The following is a 21,004-nucleotide window of genomic DNA, read 5'->3' as shown; positions in this document are numbered from 1 at the left end:
AGGCCTTGACAAGGCCCCATAAGTGGTACACACGTAAGACATTACTATTGGTTCGTGATAAGGAGGATAGATTTATAGCTTAAGTACCTATTAGGCAACTAAAAGATTAAATACACAGAAACATTTCAAAAAGCTAAATCGGAAACATTTCAAAAAGCTAAATCGACAAAGATATCTGTTTAATCATTTAACCTGGGGGGCTACCGCGGGGATCTTTCTCTTTTACTCCAATGAAGGCGTAATTAGAGTGACAGAGAAAGATGCCCGCAATTTGCGAAATTCGTTTCGCAGTTATAGCGCTCACAAAATTTCACAAGAATCGGTTGAAAATTGCGACCTTTAGAGGAGAACATCCGGATATACGAAAGTTTTTGCCCAAGCTGAAATGGAGACCTTCTCGGCGGTCAATTACCTAGCTACTCATTTTAAACGATAAAACAAACTATGAAATACCCAATCGTCACTGTCAATACCTTCGCAGTTTGGTTCGCATCAATGATTTGTACCAGATCGGCTCACAAAAAACCCGTCATTTCACTTTCTCACTGATGAGAATAGGTCATTGCATCATCGAACTGAACCTTTGTGAGAATATCTGTCGGAAAAACATTTTAGGCCGCTTATCTAGGCAGTGTGACAAAAATTGTTTTAATTGTCATCCAGTTCACACGTTTTTACAAAACTTTAAGCTTATCTTGATTATTTAAATAGGATTAAATCTTATACCTTTAAACGAGCAATTCTTGTTTATTTATACATTAAAAAAAAACGATCTCTGGTCTGGTCTTATCTCTGGGAAAAGGCGCATTTTTGAGTTTTTACATGTTTTTCGAGTAAAGCTCGGACTCCCAGATATTGAAATTGATACTCGATTTACACAGGCTTAATTTCCCTCAGAGCTCAGTGTCATGGTCATAGATATTTAGCAAATCAATAAAAAACAAATTAGTGGTGTCTCGCCGACAGTCTCGGTTTAGTTAAAGTACATAATGTACACACATAATGGCTTAGCTTAGACTTAGAGTTGCCAGACTTAAGTGCAAGTTAGCGGGTTACATTGATCGTAAAAATAAAACCATTCGTAAAACCGTTGAGAAACTGGGACAGAAAGCTCGTCAAGCTTGCAGAGAACCATATAACACTTTAAACTCTCGCGTTTTGTACACATATTTAATTACACAAACGGGTCTACCGCGATATAATTTCATTGTTTTTACCTTTAATTCCGACGTTTCAGCTTTCCCAACGTTGGGACGTCAGTCTTTCCGTGACCACAGCTGGTGCAACTCAGCTGAAACGTCGGAATTAAAGGTAAAAACAATGAAATTATATCGCGGTAGACCCGTTTGTGTAATTAAATTTGCAGAGAACCGTTGGCTAAGGACAGTGTACGACCAATCACTGAAGATTCTCGAGGGAGGCCTGTGCCGCCTGTGCCCTACTGTGGAAGTGTGGACGTGTATTTTCTGATATGATGATGATGAGATAATAAACAGCTTCCAACAAAACTGCTCGTTATGACTACTGGCGAAAAAAACCGTGGTTAGCATAAAGTTAGCCACATCAGCAACTTGGCCACTTTCTTCAGCTTCGTTGGTCATCCTTTAATTACCAAAGATCCTTAAAACGCAAAACGTGTCGCACGTCCTTTCCTACTTTTCCCAGTAACATTATTCCGTGATGTTAGTATTCCGCGAATACCGTAAAACGCGAAATCACATTACCATTTAACTACACACCTACTCCCATTACCATCTACACGTCTATCCGATCACGAAGTGCTTGTACTCGTACTATTGTTTTCCCGTTGCTTCTTAAACCTCAGAACTAGTACAATGTGAATGTGACCCGTCAAAACAGAAATATGAAAACGGGAGCCAAGTTCAATACCGTACTGCTTCACCAACCAACAAGACACTGCCAAGGTTTAGATAGATCATCAGAAAAATAAGAATAAATTAAAGTTGACTTTAGCACGTTTTCACCAGCAAACAAAATTTGAGGTAGAGATATGGAGATTTTTATTTGCATACCAGGTATTTTATACACATACATGGACCCTGATAAGGGTGTAGTAAAACAGGAAGTTTATAATTGAGTAAGGAGAGGAGAGTAAGAACTTTTAACCTGATGGTACAATATAAAATTGTAGGTACTATTGAACAAAATGAACAGAGCTGCCAAGGATGTTAGGAGTGTATTGGTACCTAAGGCTGTGAATTGTGAAATGTAACTGCATTTAAGTATCCCTTAAACATGTGAACACTTGTATCTATACTTATAGAGTGTGGGCAACATGCTTGCTATATACCGCTACAGTTGCAAGTGTCCATAGAGTACGGTAAGAGCTTATAATCAGGCGTAAAGATTAAAAAACATATTTCAAGATCACTCTCAATACTGGTTCGCTTAAGACTAGTGGGTAAGCGATGTTGCTACCGCGATAGCTCTCAAGACCACGACGTTATGTGGGCAGAACGCATGGAGATGACTGGCGCTTTGCAAAACGTAACATCATGCCGGGTGTCAATGGCCTGAGATACTCATTATCATTACCTGCATTGTTGCTTGTTATATCATTAGGTATGATAAAAAGGTTACTTACTTATTACTTAATTTGTAATGTTTTTTTGATACCTAACTAGAGAAACTACAATGTATCGACACATAAAATCAAGATTTTTTCTGATTCAAGAATCGTAGTCATTTTTAATTTAAATGAAAAATGTTAGTGATTATGTTATGATCTGCTCCTACTTAAAGTTCCGAATCTAAGTTTGATGGGGTGTCTATATATATATACCTATATATTAAAAAGGATTTAGGTTTACGACATTAAAAGGCTTTTAGATGGGTAGTTACTATAGTTAGATGAAGCAATTAACACTTAAGTAATATTAATTAGGTATCGTTATCTGTCGTCATACGCAGGTTATACAATTTAAATTGTAATCAAAACAAGCATAATAATAAAAACAAATATATATACCACATTTCGTAAGCTAAGTGTTGCCGTAAACAAACAACATTCCGTGATAAAATCTCAATAGCGTAATTTGGACTTTACCCACGCTTCAAACAATAAAACACTGAAACATTATGAATAAATTTATACCTATCGAAGTTTTGTGGTCTCTAATAATAGTAATAATAGATACAATCCCACAGCGCGTGAAGAGCGGCCATTATAAGCTGAGAAAGCGGTCGAAGGAATTGGTGCATATTATCAATTGGTCACTGACGTAATGTTGTGTAAGAAGATGATCCTATGGATGTTTTAATTGGATCAGGCGTGGAAAATCGGACCATAATCGATGATCAGACGTGGAAATTAAGGCACCATTGCATCGAATAAAACGGTTTGATTGAGGCCAAGGCTGGCTTAAAATCTTAAGTAAAAGTAAAAATAACAACAACTTACGTTACAATAATAGGGAATTCAGGGAATGATAACATATACAAATAGTGAATTAGAAATCATCAGTTTTAACAGGAAGCAATAAAGTTTCGTTTACATTAAAAATATAATAATAGTCACTATTATTATTACCTACACGTTAAGACTAAGCCACCTACTCATACACCGTTAAGTTTACTGTAGTTTCTCATTTATACGTCTAAACATTCAAACCATAAATACTTATTTATAAATAATTTAAATATTCATAGTCCTTTTTCATCTTTCCAGATAATATGGTGCGTGGTGGGGTTGCTAGCAGTGCTCTGCTCGCCAGCCAGCGGCCACGGTCGCCTCACTGAGCCCCCCTCCCGCGCCACCGCGTGGCGGTTCGGCTTCGACACCCCCCACAACTACAACGACCACGAGCTGTACTGCGGCGGCTTCACGCGGCAGTGGAAGAAGAACGAGGGGAAGTGTGGGGTCTGCGGGGACGCCTGGGACGCCCCCGTGCCCCGCGCCCACGAGCTCGGCGGACGCTTCGGGAAAGGCGTCATCGTACGAAGATATGCCCCTCAAGATCCCATAACAATCAAAGTCGAACTGACCGCCAATCATAACGGCTTCTTCGAATTCAGAGTCTGCGAGGAACCCAAAACCACCACCCAGGAATGCTTAGACAAAAACGTCCTAAAAATCGACGGGAGAGACGGCACCAAATACTACCCGCGCGACGGAAATAAAGTTTACGAGATGAAGTACCGCTTGCCAGAGGGCCTGGAATGCGCGCACTGCGTGTTGCAATGGCGGTATATAGCCGGAAATAACTGGGGTACCTGTGAGAACGGGACCGGGGCAGTGGGTTGCGGGCCGCAGGAGGAATTCAGAGCTTGCGCGGACATAGCTATTGGAGATCGCTTCGTGACTACTACAAGAAGGCCGAGACCGAGCTACGTGCCGCCTGGCAGACGGCCAACCGTGCCAGCGCCGGAAGAAAGCACGTCCAGCAGCGCGTGGTACGGCGTCGTTGTGGCCGTCGTCGCGCTGCTTGTCGCTGTGTCCGTCCTCGCCGGCTTCTACCTGTACTACTACAGAGGAGGCATGAGAATCAAAAGCTTCCTGAAGAAAACCCCTCCGCCCGCGCCTGTCCCGCCCCCGCGACACAAGCGATCCTCCCTTTCAAGAGAACACCCACCGGAACTGACCACACCTAAAGTAGCCACGATCTCCGACTCAGGCTTCGAGACAGTAGATCTCAGAGCGAAGTAGACTTAAAATTATTACCTAACACTGCCTTTAATAGTGATATTTTTAGTGTGAGTGACTGTGTGAATAAGACTATGGTTCAAAGTGAATCTGTGAAGAAATGAGATTTTGATGCAATTCTGATCACTGTCGTGGTTTCCATGTTTACGTGGAAATCTGATGATATTTACCGGTTTTATTAAAACTTGACCATAAACACGCCAATACGCCATACGCCTATATGTATGTTTCCGGTTAGTTACCTATATAATTTATTCTCAGTTCAGGGCTTATTTAAAGATTGAGTCATTTAAAAAGGCTAAAAAAAAAATAGACTAGGACACTCAAATGTAAAGTCACCTTTTGACACGAATAATGTTTTCACTATAAAACACGCAGAAGTTGAAGAAATCATAGTAAATTTCGCCGTATTTCTGGTCAAGTTAAGCCGGTAACAGTAGTGTTCGGTTTTGGACTGACGCCATTGGCAAAGGCTTATAAAATCACTTGATTGATACCTACCGAAATAAATAGTATAAATACACATAGCAATGTGCCGAAGAGAATTTTTAAAAATTGTACAGCTCCCATGAAAAGCCAAACCTTTTACAGTAGTTAATAGTTTCGATTTCTATGACACTTGACATGTGCTTGAAATAGACGCCAATGAGTTGCGTAAATGTGATGTTATCTATGAAAATGAAAACGGACCTTATTGTCGATGGCGCTTACGCCATTATTAACGATGCTCCGATATAAATACATGTGCGGCGTAAGCGCCATCGACAATAAGGTCCCTTTTCATAGATAATGCCCCAAATATAGCGTAAATGTTAAATGAAGCAAGCGTCAACAGTTTGAACAGTTAAGAACATTGAGTAGGTAAAAATCCCTAATCTGAACGGGAACTTTCTAAGTGGAAACTTTCATCAGTTTCTCATCAAAGTTTACAGAAATTTTGAGAATACGTACTGTAACTTACTCATTCCTAAATACACATAGACGCAACTTTAGCTAGAGTCTGTGCGGAAAGAGAAGAGTCGTGGAATGTATGGAGCCCAATATTTTCCACGACTCTTCTCTTTCCGAACAGACTCTAGTCGTTATAAGAAATTGTTTTTTATTCCTTTTAACAATGCCTAAGTTGCACCTTACGTATATGGTCCAAACAACTTGTATTTATTTCGCTCTTTTTATTATTGGTCAACTCGTTAAGCTTGTCTGTTGCTATAGTTGTAACATAAAGACATTTACGTTCTTATGCTCTTAGAATTAGAGTCTAAATTCACTCATCAATAAGAATGCAATGACTATACTAAATGTTCAAGCGAGTAATTATAAGTAGTTTAATATAAAAACTGTGCCAACAATACCAGCTGGCCTTATATAGATCAAGTGTTTTTAAAGCCTGCGCCACGGAGGCTAAAGTACTTGATGTTATGTTAAGTAAGTAGTTTTAATTAGCTGACCTAATTCAATTTTTGTAAATTATATTTATGTTGTTAAATTAAATGAATTTGGGTATTCATGTCACTCATTTCTGCAGCTTACCCCCCTTTACCCCCCGACCCCTGGCGGCGCTTTTGACGTGATGTAAGATGTATTAAAACTACGTGTATCCATAGGTATTGACCGACGGGTCCTTGAAATATCGTTATCCATCTTCTTGGACCGATCAATTGGTTGCTACTAATTAGCTAGCAACTATCTACTTTTGTAGAAGCTTTTTAAGACGATAGTCATAATAGCTCAATAAATAGCTTAAAATTTTCAAAAACCCTGACAAAATTTATGATAGGAGCGCCATCTAGTGCATAGACGCCAACGCCCTAACCGCTACCTATCATCTATTTCGTATCCATTGGATTGGGATCATTGCAAGTTGCAACATACTGGGCAAACTCACTTTGTCAGTAGAAAAAGACGCGAAATTCAAATTTTGTATGGAAGACTGACCTATCGCGCCTATATTTTCTTAAATTTGCCGCCATTTTCTGTTAGAAATGACTTGCCAAACTTTATGTGCCAGAATAAGTTTCACGTGCTGCGTGCTGCGTGACTTTGGTAATCTTGGTATGAAAATATAGTGTACATAATCCTAAGTATAGAGTAATAATTGAGTAAAGTATAAAACTAAAACTTACACTCTGCAAAATGCACCTCTGGATCACAATGGAACTATATCAATGTAGCTACTAGTAGGAATTTCTTAAGATATCATTTTCCTATTTACTTTGACACAGTTCCATATTGGCTTGATGTTGGTCCAGGGTTCCAAGGGCTCATGCCTCAATTAGTAACGGATTTGGCTAACATCAAGCCGTTGTATATATTACGAGAAATGACAATAAATCCTTTTAGATTCTAATAGAAGCAAATTAACTCAGGAAATATTCATTTAATTTCATATGAAACAGTGCTGCCATCTAGTAGATGGCATCTACACGTCCGGCGAGGGAACGAAACTCTTATCTAGTCTATCCAATGAATGGTGGCCTTTAGTATTTATTTTTCCTGGCACCATTTTTACAAAACGTCACTGTCAGAGAATCGACCTAACCAACGACAACAAACGTGCTGTAAAAAGCCAAAAAAGAGCCGAAATATCTTCTTTCACCCCAAAAAAAAGGGCTCTATAAATGAAAAATGGCGGGCCGGCCACAGCACATGCATGACGGTGGAATTGTTGAACGCCGGTTGCGTCCTATTTACGGTAATACGAGTGTGAAAATGAGTGTTATATTTTCAGAGTTCGCTCCCTGGGAGACGGTTGTTTTTCAGGTTATTTTTGTGCTTTCTAGATTGGTTGGACAATGGGAATAACAAGAAGGCCCTCCAGGAGGCGGAGAAGGTGCTTAAAAAGAGTCCTTCGCTGCAAGCGGCGCGGGCTCTGAAGGCCCTGTCGCTTTTTAGGTTAGGAAAATTGCCGGAGGCTCACTCGGTACTGGAGGCGCTGGCGGAGGAGAAGCCTAGCGACGACACCACGCTGCAGGCCATGACGATATGCTACAGGGAATGTCAGCAATGTAAGTTGCGTAAAAATGCTGGTACAGTTAGATACATAACGTAAGAATCGTCTCTTTATGCATGATAGCCTATTACGCCGACTGTACCGTATCATATTCAAGTTATGCTCATAGACTCTGACCATGCTAACTTTGCACAAACTTGGCATTTAACAATACATACATATCCATATAAGCTCCATACTTGATTCATGGAAACTTAGCATGGTCCTATTCTATTATTTAAATTTGACTACCAACAACAAGGTTTGCGTGAAATTTCCTTTAAAAGCCTGGATATTCACACAAAACAAAATCTTCTCAAAATTTGTATCCTAATTAAGATACCTATTAATACACTTATGTAATGGAGCACCTATTATTTAGGATACTGAATCTAATATTTTGTCTCTAAAAAAACTATGCATCTAAAGTTATTTAGACTAATGTGGATTGCTTGATTAAATAATGTATTCATCCCCCAGTGCAAAAAGTTTGCTCCCTGTACGAAGCCGCAGTGAAAGTGGACCCGACGAGCGAGGAGCTGCACTCCCACCTGTTCATGTCCTACGTCCGCGTCGGGGACTACCGGGCGCAGCAGCGGGCAGCCATGACGCTGTACAAGTTTGCGCCTAAGAACCCGTATTACTTTTGGGCTGTCATGAGCATTGTTTTGCAGGTAAGCTATAAATCTCTAATAATATCTCTACTAAAAGTATTGGACCAGTGGCTTTTAAACAATAAGTTAGACTGATGTTACTAGTGATGTGATATGACTTTATAAACTTTGAACTATATAGTACTGGACACTGTGTGACATAGGCTCATCAGCTAAATAGCTGCTCGCCTATAATTATATAATAATAATAATATTTTAAATGCGATAGTAACTCGGTCAAAGCAAGTCAGTCTATTAGATATATATTCTCATGTTGTGTCTATCCCTGAATCCTTATAAATCAAATGATGAAAAACTGTTTTGAAAATAATGTAAGGGTTTTGCCGCCGGTCGCGTGCATCTATCGCGGCCTTAAGGTGTTAAATATGTCTCTAGAATTCATACATACAGATGTAGTGCATGATTATATTCCATCGTATTTTCACGGAAACATACGAACGTGTCTTGCTTTTTCCGTCAGTCTCGGTAGGTACAAAAAGTACTGATGTTGACTGAAGTAGTATAACAAATATGAACGTTTCCAAGAAAATACGATGGAAAACAATTATGCACTACATCTGTACTAATTGGGCATCTTAAAAAATTCCAACTATATTATGAGGACTCGTGGCCTGATTTGTAGCCTCGCTCACTGCGACTGACGATGACGGTGTCTGTGTGTGAATTGCCTAATGAAATTTACGAGTAAGGCATCGTGTAGAAAATGTCACGTAGTGCCATTGTTTTAATTGGAACATTTATTCCTTATAGGTAAATGGTAACAATAAAGTGAGTCACACTTTAACTGCTGTGGTATCGGCATTTTAGATAAGATTCTATGGAATTCGCTAACAATAACAACTAGGCACCGTGCACGAATACGATTTTCCGAATCTTATAGGTACCTATTATATGTATATTCCACTTAATCGGAAACTATATCTGTATCTGTTTGTTACCTTTCACGGCTAAACTACAGGCAGAGCCCGTGGTCCCCTCATTCCCTGGAAGTACTTATTGTATTGTAGTTCGGGCGATTTTCCGCAACTCGACGACTTGCGCCTATTTTGCGTGATACTTGGAAGTACCTAGAAATGATACTTCGAATCAATCACGTCTTCCTTAATTTTCCTGCTGAAAAAGTCTTAAGAACAATTTATTTGTTTCTGATTTTGAATGAACTTATATTATGTAAGCAGCAGCCAGTATACACATAATGGATACATTTTTCTACTTCTAGGCTAAAGAATCGGAAGACGCATCCAAACGCGGCATCCTCCTCGCGCTAGCCCAACGAATGGTCGACAACTTCATCTCCGAAAACAAAATGGAGGCGGAACAAGAAGCTCGCCTCTACATCATGATCCTCGAGCTGCAGGAGAAATGGGAAGACATCTTGAAGTTCATAGAGAGCCCGCTTTATGATAAACTTCTGCCTGGAGCTATCACCCAGGCGGTTATACCTTATTTGAAGAAACTTAAGAGGTGGAAGCCGCTGAATCTTTTGTGCAAGGAGCTGTTGTATGATAATCCTGATAGGTATGTTTATTTTTAATATTTTTCACTATACATCATGATTCTGGTACTGCAGAAGTGGGAGGACATCTTGAAGTTCATAGAGATCCCACTTTATGATAAACTTCTGCCGGGAGCCATTACCCATGCATACAGCCCATACAGGCATTTGTAAAGCGACATCATCATTAAAATTTTCTTAAACTAACATTACCATAAGGATAGATAATGTTGCTTTATAGCGATAAGACCGTCTACTAGCACATTACTATTTACTGTTCCCTGACATATTATTGCCATCAAAAGAAGGATGAAAGGGCTTAGAAGCCGGGATGTGTTTAAAAGTCATTCATTTATTTATGCGCAATATAATCGATTGAAGCCTGAAACGCCAAGCTTAATATTGGGCTGTAGTTGTAGCCGAGCGCGTCAGTTGACATTTTTGGCCGTCAAATATAATAATAATAAAATGTAACCATTTTTTTATTATTATTACAGGTGGGATTACTACGTCCCGTACTTCGAATCAGTATTCCATCTTATGAAGGAGTCAGACAAGAGTGACCGATGTGACGATACTGCGGAAAAGTGCCATGAATTCATCTGTCAGTTGGTGGAGGGCATGGGATCGGGCCGGGTGTTACGGGGGCCTTATTTAGCAAGACTGGAGCTGTGGAAACGGCTGGCTGTGGATGGGAATCCTACTGAGCTTTTAGGCAAGATACCTTACACCCACCTGCGTACCCACCCACCCAAATGTTACAACTGCAATATTTATTTCATAATTTTGAATAGGACATAAAAATCTTATGTTATCGTAAAGAAACAGCAACTAAATTAGTTTTCACAGTAGTATGAGCTAAGTTACACCAACTATTATTTCCAAAAACTTTCGGTACATTGGGTCGTTTGTACAAAATTCTTTCATTGTATGACACACCGTTTTTCGGTCAATACTATCATATATTTTATACATTTTAGGTAGTGGCGTAGCACTATGCGTGCAATACTTACGAGTATTCGCGAATAAGCCATGCGCAGTGCCAGATCTCCGGCCGTACCTGGAAATGATCCCGCAGGGCGAACGCGAGCAGCATTGCCGGGATTTCCTCACGTGTTTAGGCTTCGACGAGGACAGCGAGCCTACCACTGTAAGTGTTACTTTTTGGACGTTCATTAATATTACCTGTTGCCATAGGCAACGATAATTATACCTGAGTTTGCGATCAGCGAGAGGTGAGTCCAATAGTCCAAAAGCTGTCATTTATGTCATGACATGCATAGCTTAAAGCCAAAACTGTAAGAAATATCCTGGTCACAGCACCAAAATGTAAATTATTGTATTTATTTTTCCATCGCAAATCTGCATAGCGAGCGTGATGGACATATTTGGATCGGAAACGATGTTCTTCCCTAAGCCTTAGTCATTTTACAATAACATGTAGGACAATAATATAAGGCAAATATTTTCTTTTCACAAAAGTTTTCTATACAGCCCGACGACATCCAACGCCACATCTCCTGCCTGTCACTATGGCGGCTGACGGCAGCCCCTCTCCCCGCGGCGGATTGTTTATCCCTAGCTGATCGGCTACGGGCGCATTACCTAAGAGCCAACTCGGATGGGTACGCAATACTGGCCGCGCACCACTACATATTTGCTGGTGAGTTTTGCTCTGATTGGTTGATTGTTGCTTTAAGTTTGGAGTATAGACTTTGTTTGAGTCTCTTCAAACTCGGGTAAATCCATTGTCAGATTATGCGATTTTGGTATTATGAAAAGGTAATAGGGTAGATATTTGCTGAGAGGGTCTTTGGAGCAGTGTTTGAAGTCCTTTTGATCCAGGCACATGACGCAATGATTGTCAGCCTTGCGATAGTGGGACAATCACACAGTGGATGGTTTCGTCTCATTTTCTTTACTAACGGCTTATATTTGCTGCAGCAATCGAGTTACAAAGCACAGAGCCTGTGGTGGAAGCTCTATGTCTTCTAGAGCTAGTGCTGCACCGCTCTCCGGCTAACTTCCACGTCAAGCTACTGTTGATCACCCTCTACCATCTCCTAGGTAAGTTATTTTCTGTTGGATTGTTTGTTATATTCATAAATCTTACTACTGTTTATATAATTTTCTTGACATCATGAGATGTCCTCCCTCTAGCGTTATATTTTCACTGAATGTTCCTTTCCTTCCGTGTCACATGTTTAGATTTAAAGTTATAGTCCAGATCTGAACTGTAAGTTATTAATGTAATTCCTGTAAACGTCTGGAACTTGTTTTGTGAGCCAAATAAATAATATAAAATAAAAAGAAATATTGCTACGTCTTTTCATGTCACTAAATAATTATGTTGTAAATATTGTATGGATATGCAAACACGGCTTTCGTTTCGTCAGGGAACGCATTGGCGGCGGACAGTATCTACCAACGCTTAGAAGTGAAGCACATTCAACTAATCTCATTGGGCTGGTTACACTGCGCGCGGCTCGGCGGCGCCGCGGCCTGCGCGAGAGCCCTGCAGCTACTAGCCGACACCAGGGCTTTCCGCGACCACCAACATAAAGACGTAAGTGAGAAAACATATCTACTGGCTTTTAGGAGTACATGCGGCCCACACCAATTTTGGTGTCTAGCAATAGTAGTTGCCGCGCACCGCTACGGAACGGACGCTTGCTCGCGCTTGCGCCACCTAGCGGTCATATCAGTCGTAATAGACGCGTTTTGTTAGAGAGTGAAGCTTCTGTACCTATTACTATTATTTATTCTGTGGTAAAACATAATATTTTTGACACCGTTAATCGCAATACTGCTTTAAAAGGATTATTGTTTTGTGATCGTAAACTATAAATAAACCTGGCGATAAATATTACACATCGGAATTTCGGCTTTGTAGAGCTTTGTCTCTTTCTCTCTTGCTGTTTTCAATTGTCTTTTTCTAAAGTCCGATCTGCAATATTATCACCGGGCAATGTGCGAGGCTAGTTTCTAATACCGGGAATCGTAATACAGGCCTTAAAAGGCGGACTATTGCATTCTACTAGCGTTGCTCGGTGACTTCAAACCTTTACATATTTATTTCACATATATCGTCACGTGACAACCTAACATCACTAATTAGCACCACAAGTTCATAACCATACTGAACTATATTAGTATGAAAATATGGTTGATTTTTGTTTAAATATTTATTATTAAATTAATTGAGTTTCGGTTTTCACCTGCTCGACGATATTACACAATGTTTTTTTGTAGTTTCTAAATGTGCAAAATGCAAGTCTGATACTTTGTTTATCGAGAATGGATAAAATAGTATTTTATACAATCGTGATTTAATAGAGAGCTTTTCAGACGAGATTGAAAAGCTTGATTATATCACTATTGTATGTATACAAAACTTTTTCTATGAGTCAACAAAAATAATAATTTAAACTAGTAGAATTATATAGGTAAACAAACCAAAAGTATACAGCTAAGATACTCGAGCAGCCGCGACACCTTCTCGTAACTCATGAGGCCCTGGTACTTGCTCCGCGCTAAATTAAATTTTTAGACAGTTTTTTTTTCTCGATTTTGGCCACCGTAGCCTATGGAGACTAACAACGCTAAGTGGTTTTCGTGGTTAATGGATGTTGCTATATTAAGGGTGTCACATGCGCGTTTCCGACTTATGAAGCAATTGTTTCTACTATACAACCTAAAATAAATAATTAACTTGAGTCCTTTTGATCGCGGCGAGCTGTGATTTGCCAATTTCATTATAGTTGACTAAACTGTATCGAAATGAATATTATAGTTGAGTTGGGAGCCCATACATTAAAAGTACCCAAATGCAGTTTGGTATAAGAAATCTTAATTCAAGAATTACAGTCGACGAGTAGAAACACGATCGTTTTTTTTTTCAGAGCGTAGAACACTTAACATACGCGTACAAATACGGTACATTCGAGAAGTTAGTGGAGCTGGGTCGCTGGAACAGTGTGCTGCGGCGCTGCGCTTGGGGCGGCGCGGCGGCGCGGGAGCGCGCGCTGCTGGCGCTGCTGGCCGGCCCGCCCGCACCCCTGCACCAGCCGCAGCCGCTACATAAGGAACCTGTGTAAGTACATATATATCCCCCGTATATGGTCTGGCCTAGTGGGTAGTGACCCTGCCTATGAAGCCGATGGTCCCGAGCTCGAATCCTGGTAAGTGCGTTTATTTGTATGATGATACAGATATTTGTTCCTGAGTCATGGATGTTTTCTATGTATTTAAGTATTTATATATTATATATATCTTTGTCTGAGTACCCACAAAACAAGCCTTCTTGAGCTTACCGTGGGGCTTAGTCAATTTGTGTAAAAATGTCCTATAATATTTATTTATTTATATATGTCGGCGCCCGATACTGACACCAGGCAGATCGTGAAATCCCTAGGCATATCGTAAAACGTGAAAATCTGTCTCGTTCCCTGAGTCGACGAAGCCCCGCGTGCGGAGCTCCTATTTCTGGCATCTGAAGCAACCTAACGGATCCTACCTATCTGTTGGTTTAATACGACTACCGTCAAAACATTACACAGGAACATTACGATTTGCCTGATCTTACGATCGGCCGCGGACATATACACTGATAGCGGGGTTTTCCGAAAAAATTGTAGTCATCAACACTTTTTCGAAAAACTATGAGCTTTTGGGTTATTTGGACTCAGAATCACGAGGGCCATTTAGAGAAACAAAGAAAAAAGTGATGCTAATTTTTCATACAAATTTTGGGTAGGTATCAGTTTTATGTCGATCCATACAAAATGTACCTATGTGAAAATGCATCACAAAAGTGTATTTTTTGGGACACTTTTTTTTATCTCTATAGTCCTCGTTATTCTGGGTAGAAATAACTCAAATATTGATGATTATTGAAAAAAAGTAAATGGTACGATCAGTTCCCCTACTAAGTACCCCTTCCTCCTCGCGTTATCCCGGCATTTTGCCACGGCTCATGGGAGCCTGGGGTCCGCTTGACAACTAATCCCATGATTTGACGTAGGCACTATTTTTTACGAAAGCGACTGCCATCTGACCTTCCAACCCAGAGGGGAAACTAGGCCTTATTGGGATTAGTCAGGTTTCCTCACAATGTTTTCCTTCACCGAAAAGCAACTGGAAAATATCAAATGATATTTCGTAAGTACATAAGTTCCGAAAAACTCATTGGTACGAGCCGGGGTTTGAACCCGCGACCTCCGGATTGAAAGTCGCACGCTCTTACCGCTAGGCCATCAGCGCTACTTAAGTACCCATGTCACCATAATTGTATAAAAATCGACTGTACACTTTTAAGTTAAAATGCCCACATACATAAATCGGCAAACCACACAATGTTCGCTATTGACGACAAACGGTCTCTGAGAAAAACGCATTTAACCGATTGAGCACTAAAAACTGACAAATATGATCTGTTTCAGTGACAACCGTGACCTGAGCGTGATAGTGAGCTACGACCCGCCACAATGCCAAGACCCGGACCTGAAAGCCAAGAGCTTTGAGGAGGAGCTCGCGTACCTGAGGCTCAAAGATGGCCTGGTGTCCTCCATAGCGCTGTGCATAGAGCTGGCTGACAGTAGACCTGTTGACGAGAAAAAGGTATGTAATATACTAGCTTTTGCCCGCGACTTCGTCTGCGTGGAATTAGTGACAGCAGCTAAAGTAGGTACATATAGCGCCTGGATAATGCTAATAGCAATCATTCAATTCGCGCATTGCTTACTTCAAATATTAGGCAATTCATTTACTCTTTCAATTCCACCCCCCATTGCACTCTCTTCAGGGATGATTTCTGACATAAAAACTATCCTATGTCCTTCCCCGGGACTCAAACTATACCAAATTTCAACTAAATCGGTTCAGCGGCTTAAGCGTGAAGAAGTAACAGACAGACAGACAGACACACTTTCGCCTTTATAATATTAGTATGTATATGCAGTTTTCTGTCAGATATGGCTTTTATTATAAAGCTTTGAAGAGGAGCTCGCGTACCTGAGGCTCAAAGATGGCCTGGGGCCCGTTTCTCAAAAGCTTGTAACTTGTAATACTCGTACAAGTGGATGTCACTTTTTGACAGCTTTTGTTAGAAATGTTACATTACATGTTGTATTACAAGTTACAAGCTTTTGAGAAACGGGTCCATAGTGCTCTGCATCGAGTTGGTTGACGAGAAAAAGGTATGTAATATCATAATATTGAAGTATGTCTCCTATTCTTGGAGGGGATTGTTGCTGGTGAACTTTTTTACAAATGGTGTAAATTCCCCTGCATAAATTTCCCTGTCGATCTTACCAAATTCGTGTCATATTCTTGTTTTTGCATTTTTTGTACTTGACAAAATAAGAACATAGTTTAACTCATTGACCGTCAAAGGCGTCAACTGACGCGCGTGGCTACAGCCAAATATCAACCTTCGTGCATTTTAATAAGGTTCATGATCGCGACGCGCACGATAGGGGTGGCGTTCAAAGGGTTAAAGTACGAGTAACATAAGGACCCGGGTATGTCCTTAAACTACGTCCAAGTCCACCGGTGAATGGGCAGCAGCATCCCTTAAGTACGGTAAATTATACTGCGATCGCCAACCCGCCTGCCAAGCGTGGCGATTATGGCATTTACCCCCCAGTATGATAAGCATAACCAAACCGCGGCCCCGAGTTTCCGGCGACTCCCGGTGCTCTGGCTATGGTAGCGGTCAGGGCACTGGCAAAGTCAGGGGTGCTAAGAATATCAGGCTTCTGGGGGAGGCCTATGTCCAGCAGTGGACGTCTTTCGACTGATATGATGAACATAAAGACACCATGATTCTTCTGACTATGCCAATAATAACTTTATACATTATTCCAGGCTCACTACGAGGAGTTGACGGCGTGTGTGGGTGCCTTTAGCGAGGCGATGGCGAAATGTCGAGACCTGTACGGCACCAGGCGGCGGTGGCGGGTGTCTGAACCCTTCCCAAGCAGAATTATCGGTAAAATTGCAAAGTTAATTTCGCGACATCTAGCGACGAATATAACCTGTAAATATACCTGTAATGATAGATTTAAGTTTTAATTACTAAATAATAAAAATAATTGGCCAACTATAGAGTTTATCTTAGTTAACTCTGTTCGACTTAGTGTCAGCAGTGTCATTATGAACGTCATAGAATTAAATATAAACGTCATTCCCAGAAAAAAAAGAAGATTATTGTGACATGTACACACTTTGTCATTACAAAGTGCAGAGCTAGCTACGTCCGACTGTAGATAATTTTACTGATTTGCCTTTACGTCGATCATGATGCTAAAGAGAAAACGGACTAGAACTATTTTATTCTTAGTATTTATTAGCATCAGTTATATTCTTAAATTCTGCAAACTTTCATTTGGTAACTTACTAGTAATTTTTTATCATTACAGCATTCGTATCATCACCCGTACCATACCGGGAACTGTACTCCTGCGCACTAACGCTAGTGGGCGAGCTGGCAACGTCGCACACGGCGCGCGCCCACGCACTAGCCGAGGAGGCTGCGCGGGAAATACGCGGCGCGAGTCAACAACTGCAGACTGTGGTGCCTAGAGAGGGATGGGGCATGAGAGAGGCTTTAGAACATCTCAGTGTCTACTTAGAGGTGAGTTTTTAGGTGTAGAAAATATAGGTACGTGGTTAAACGCTAGTGGCAACGACGCACACGAGTCAAAAGCTAAAGATGGTGGTAAGAGTGTAGTCGAACGCTCTAACGCTAGTAGGCGAGCTGGCAACTTTGCGGACAAGTCGATAGTTTGAAAAAATGTGATCGTTTAGAGAGAGGGGGGAGGGGGTAAAAAGCAGGTTGCGTTAAAATCACCAAATATCACCAAGGGGGAGGGGATGGGTCAAAAATAGGCCAAATATGATCACATGATTTCTGGACGACCCCTAACCGGTGAATACAATAGCATCCTATTGGAAATAGTGTCCGAAATAATCAATAATTAATCTTGCTATATTTTTTCTGGATTAATTAGGTTAAAATATAAACATATAGTTCGTTTTTTTTAGCATTAGAAATAAGGTAAACAAGCTTGATGTGTCTTTTAATTGAAAAACAAATTTTAAAAATAACTCACGGCAAATATGTAACAATTATGAATCTAATACGATCAATTATATTCTTCTGCTTTCATTTGTAATAGTTACTGATTTTTTTTAAAGCGTTTTTCAATTAAAAGACGTCTCAAGATCGTTCACCTTCTTTCTAAGCTAAAAAAAACGAACTATAGGTCACAACCATGCGCTGAAAGCGGAATAACCTTATTAATCGAATGAAAAAAAAAAATTCAAAACATTTATTTTTCTTCCACAGTTCATAGGCATAATCACCTTCCTCCTCGGCGTTTGCAACGAGCTCTCAACGCCAACCAACACCAAAAAGTCCAAAAAGAAAACCAGCCAGTCCCCCGACGAGCTCCGGACCTCAGAACTGCTCTCCAACCTCAACCAAGCGGTCCAAGACTCCGTCTCAGACATCGAACAAATCATCGAAGACTGGCCAAAATACACATTCAACTCAACGCTAGAACATGAATTAAAAAAACTCTCACTAGATAAATACCAGTGCCCGGTTCAGAATAAACTTAATAGTGGATTGAAGGATGTTTTGAGCGATTTGGGGAATATACTTAAGAAGAAAGTGAAGTATTTGAAGAGTCTGCAGTGATGTGATATGCATATCTGTTATATTGATATTAGGTATGGCGATGTGATTGTGCGTTTTTAGAGTTTATGGCAAGGTTCATAGAAAATGTCTACAAAGTACAGAGCCAACGCGCATGTGGTAACCCCGTTGTTGTATAAACAGTGTGGAAATAATTAATGGGCCCTGGAGGGAAAGTAGGTACCTCAAAACCTTAAGTTAGCTCATTTTACTTAAAGGGACATTTATTTTATTTTTAAAAAGAAATAAAACTGCATTCAAAGATTTTCTTAAATTCGCTTCCCTTGTCCGGAAATCGAACCGACTAATTAACCTTTTCGACGCCGTGTCAAACAAAAAAGCTGTCACTCGGACGCCACGTCACCCAAGTGTCAAAACTGAAATTGAACTTTATGCATATGGATGTAGGTCTATGTTGCTCTGTGATCTGTGGCCGATTAATCGGTCTTTGGCGTTGAACCTGCGGTGCGGATATATCGGCCATTGGCGTCCAAAAGGTTAATGGGCCCTGGAGGGACGCCCATTATTTTTCCGTACTGTATATATATTTTTGCCACATTCGTAGTGTAAAAAAAATCTAACTTATTTATGAACCTTATTGTTTCAAATTTGCATGCTACAAGTGACAAATCTTTAAGGGGTTAGACTAGGAAAAAAGAATGGTAAACTCCATACATTAAATGTATGGAGAATGTCCATAATGCGAATGTTTCAGCATGTTTTTCTATGAATTTTACTATACTCTGTTTCGTGTTTGCCAAATATCAAGCTGCAAATACAGATAAGTGAACTTCAATATTAGGGCACGTTCATATTTAGCTCATAATCAGCGGCGTAATCTATCTATCTGTATGTTATGTATCTGGGTTGGAAGGTCAGATGGCAGTCGCTTTCGTAAAAACTAGTGCCTACGTCAAATCATGGGATTAGTTGCCAAGCGGACCCCAGGCTCCCATGAGCCGTGGCAAAATGCCGGGATAACGCGAGGAAGAAGAAGAATCAGCGGCGTAATCTCTTGACCAATCAAAGTCGAAGTCGTTTAACACTCAAAACGTCACGTCACGTCACGTTTGACGTTTTTTTTGCTCTTATAACATGAGCAGAATGAATCTCCGTGAATGTGGTGACACCCTTAGGCCCCTTAGGATCACCCCCACCCCAACCTAGCGTCTCCCGAGCGTCGGCGTCTAGTCAAATCTGTGGCAAATTTTCCATAGCGCTGGCTATAGTTCGTTTTTTAGCAAACAAGGTAAGCGATCTTGACAAGTCTTTTAATTGAAAAACGCTTTTTTTTAAATCAGTTACTATTATTTATGAAAGCAGAAGAATATAAATGATCGTATTAGATTCATAATTGTTACATATTTACTGTGACTTACTTTTATAACGTGTTTTTCAATAAAAAGACACATCAAGATTGTTTACCTTTTATCTAATGCTAAAAAAAACGAACTATAGACGCCGGCGCTCAAAAGACGCTAGTGTGGGTTGGCCTTAAATCGCTAAGATTAAGCCAGTATGAACATGCCCTAATTCAGTGTAGATATATCGCTCATATCACTCGCCGGTTTTATTCTAGTTCGATCAAGTGAAGTACTGATCGTGTAAATAATGTAATATTATGGTTTTATATGGCTATTATTTACTAAAATATACACGCTGGCCGTTAGTTACATCTTTGGACCTAATGTGTTGAACATGTTAGCCTTCTGGGTCTTAGGGTGCTATTCTACCTGTCCAATCTCAGTGCGTCTCACTCTCTCATTAAAGCAAAATGTGAGACGCAATACACATTGGATGAAGAAGTTGGATAGGTGGATTACCACCCTTATCTACAAGTATACTCATGGGCATATTTAGAGGAGCGCATCCACAGAATGAATAATAGTACTACAGTAGGTACAGAAAGGAAACTCCCTACAAAACCGAAAATTGACAGCGGTTCAGGGTCGAATCATGCTGTCCCTTTCTAATACATGGCACTATTTCTTTCGGCTATTTAGGCTTGTTAAAATTCAAGCCATCATCTTATCAAAGGGACGTCAAGTTGTGTCAACCCTAATAATTGCTCGGAGCAATGCTGAGCCGAACGGAGCCGAGTTTGCCCGAAGGGAGGAGTTTCGCACCCCTGGCGCAACCTACTTACCTACCTATCAGCCACTGACGTCCACTGCTAGACATAGGCCTCCCCCCATATCATAGACCGCCACTGCTATTAGAGAACGTAAATAAAGGTTTGATAATCCAGTAGGATTACAGATTACAGCATCCGTATGTAATTTCAAAATTAGTAATTAACTTTATTTGCGTTCCTCTAAATTTGTCCATGAGTGTATTTTAACTGAGTGTATTTTGACCCTAATGAATTTGTCTATGGTCAATTTAAAACACGTCAAAGTGCGTTTTTAAATACGCTAGTGAATAAAATACCTTATTTACTGTTTTTGTGTTTTCACTGTATTAGTCAATATTAATAAAATTA

General features: G+C 40.3%; 2 protein-coding genes across 2 annotated transcripts in view; both read left to right on the top strand.

Moving 5' to 3' along the window:
* The window catches only part of LOC134799898 (uncharacterized), a 47,552-nt gene extending 42,316 nt beyond the window's left edge, over positions 1-5,236 (top strand). The window contains exon 2 of the mRNA XM_063772333.1: positions 3,689-5,236. Within this exon, the coding sequence (XP_063628403.1) occupies positions 3,689-4,666 (978 nt within the window). The 3' untranslated portion in view covers positions 4,667-5,236. The remainder of the gene's footprint in view (positions 1-3,688) is intronic.
* Positions 5,237-7,124: 1,888 nt separating this feature from the next.
* Positions 7,125-19,550, top strand: LOC134799925 (phagocyte signaling-impaired protein). The gene is made up of 14 exons (XM_063772363.1): positions 7,125-7,355; positions 7,444-7,668; positions 8,133-8,326; positions 9,546-9,844; positions 10,319-10,536; positions 10,802-10,971; positions 11,316-11,484; positions 11,766-11,888; positions 12,218-12,387; positions 13,724-13,914; positions 15,263-15,440; positions 16,689-16,812; positions 17,243-17,457; positions 18,172-19,550. The coding sequence occupies exons 1-14, from the start codon at positions 7,289-7,291 to the stop codon at positions 18,523-18,525; spliced, it is 2,697 nt and encodes an 898-aa protein (XP_063628433.1). The 5' UTR covers positions 7,125-7,288; the 3' UTR covers positions 18,526-19,550.
* The last annotated feature ends 1,454 nt before the right edge of the window (positions 19,551-21,004 follow it).

This window comes from Cydia splendana, chromosome 19 (assembly GCF_910591565.1).
Source record: "Cydia splendana chromosome 19, ilCydSple1.2, whole genome shotgun sequence".
NCBI classification, from domain to species: Eukaryota; Metazoa; Arthropoda; class Insecta; order Lepidoptera; family Tortricidae; genus Cydia; species Cydia splendana.
Note: the sequence above shows the minus strand (reverse complement) of the source record. Positions and strands in the feature narration are given on the sequence as shown.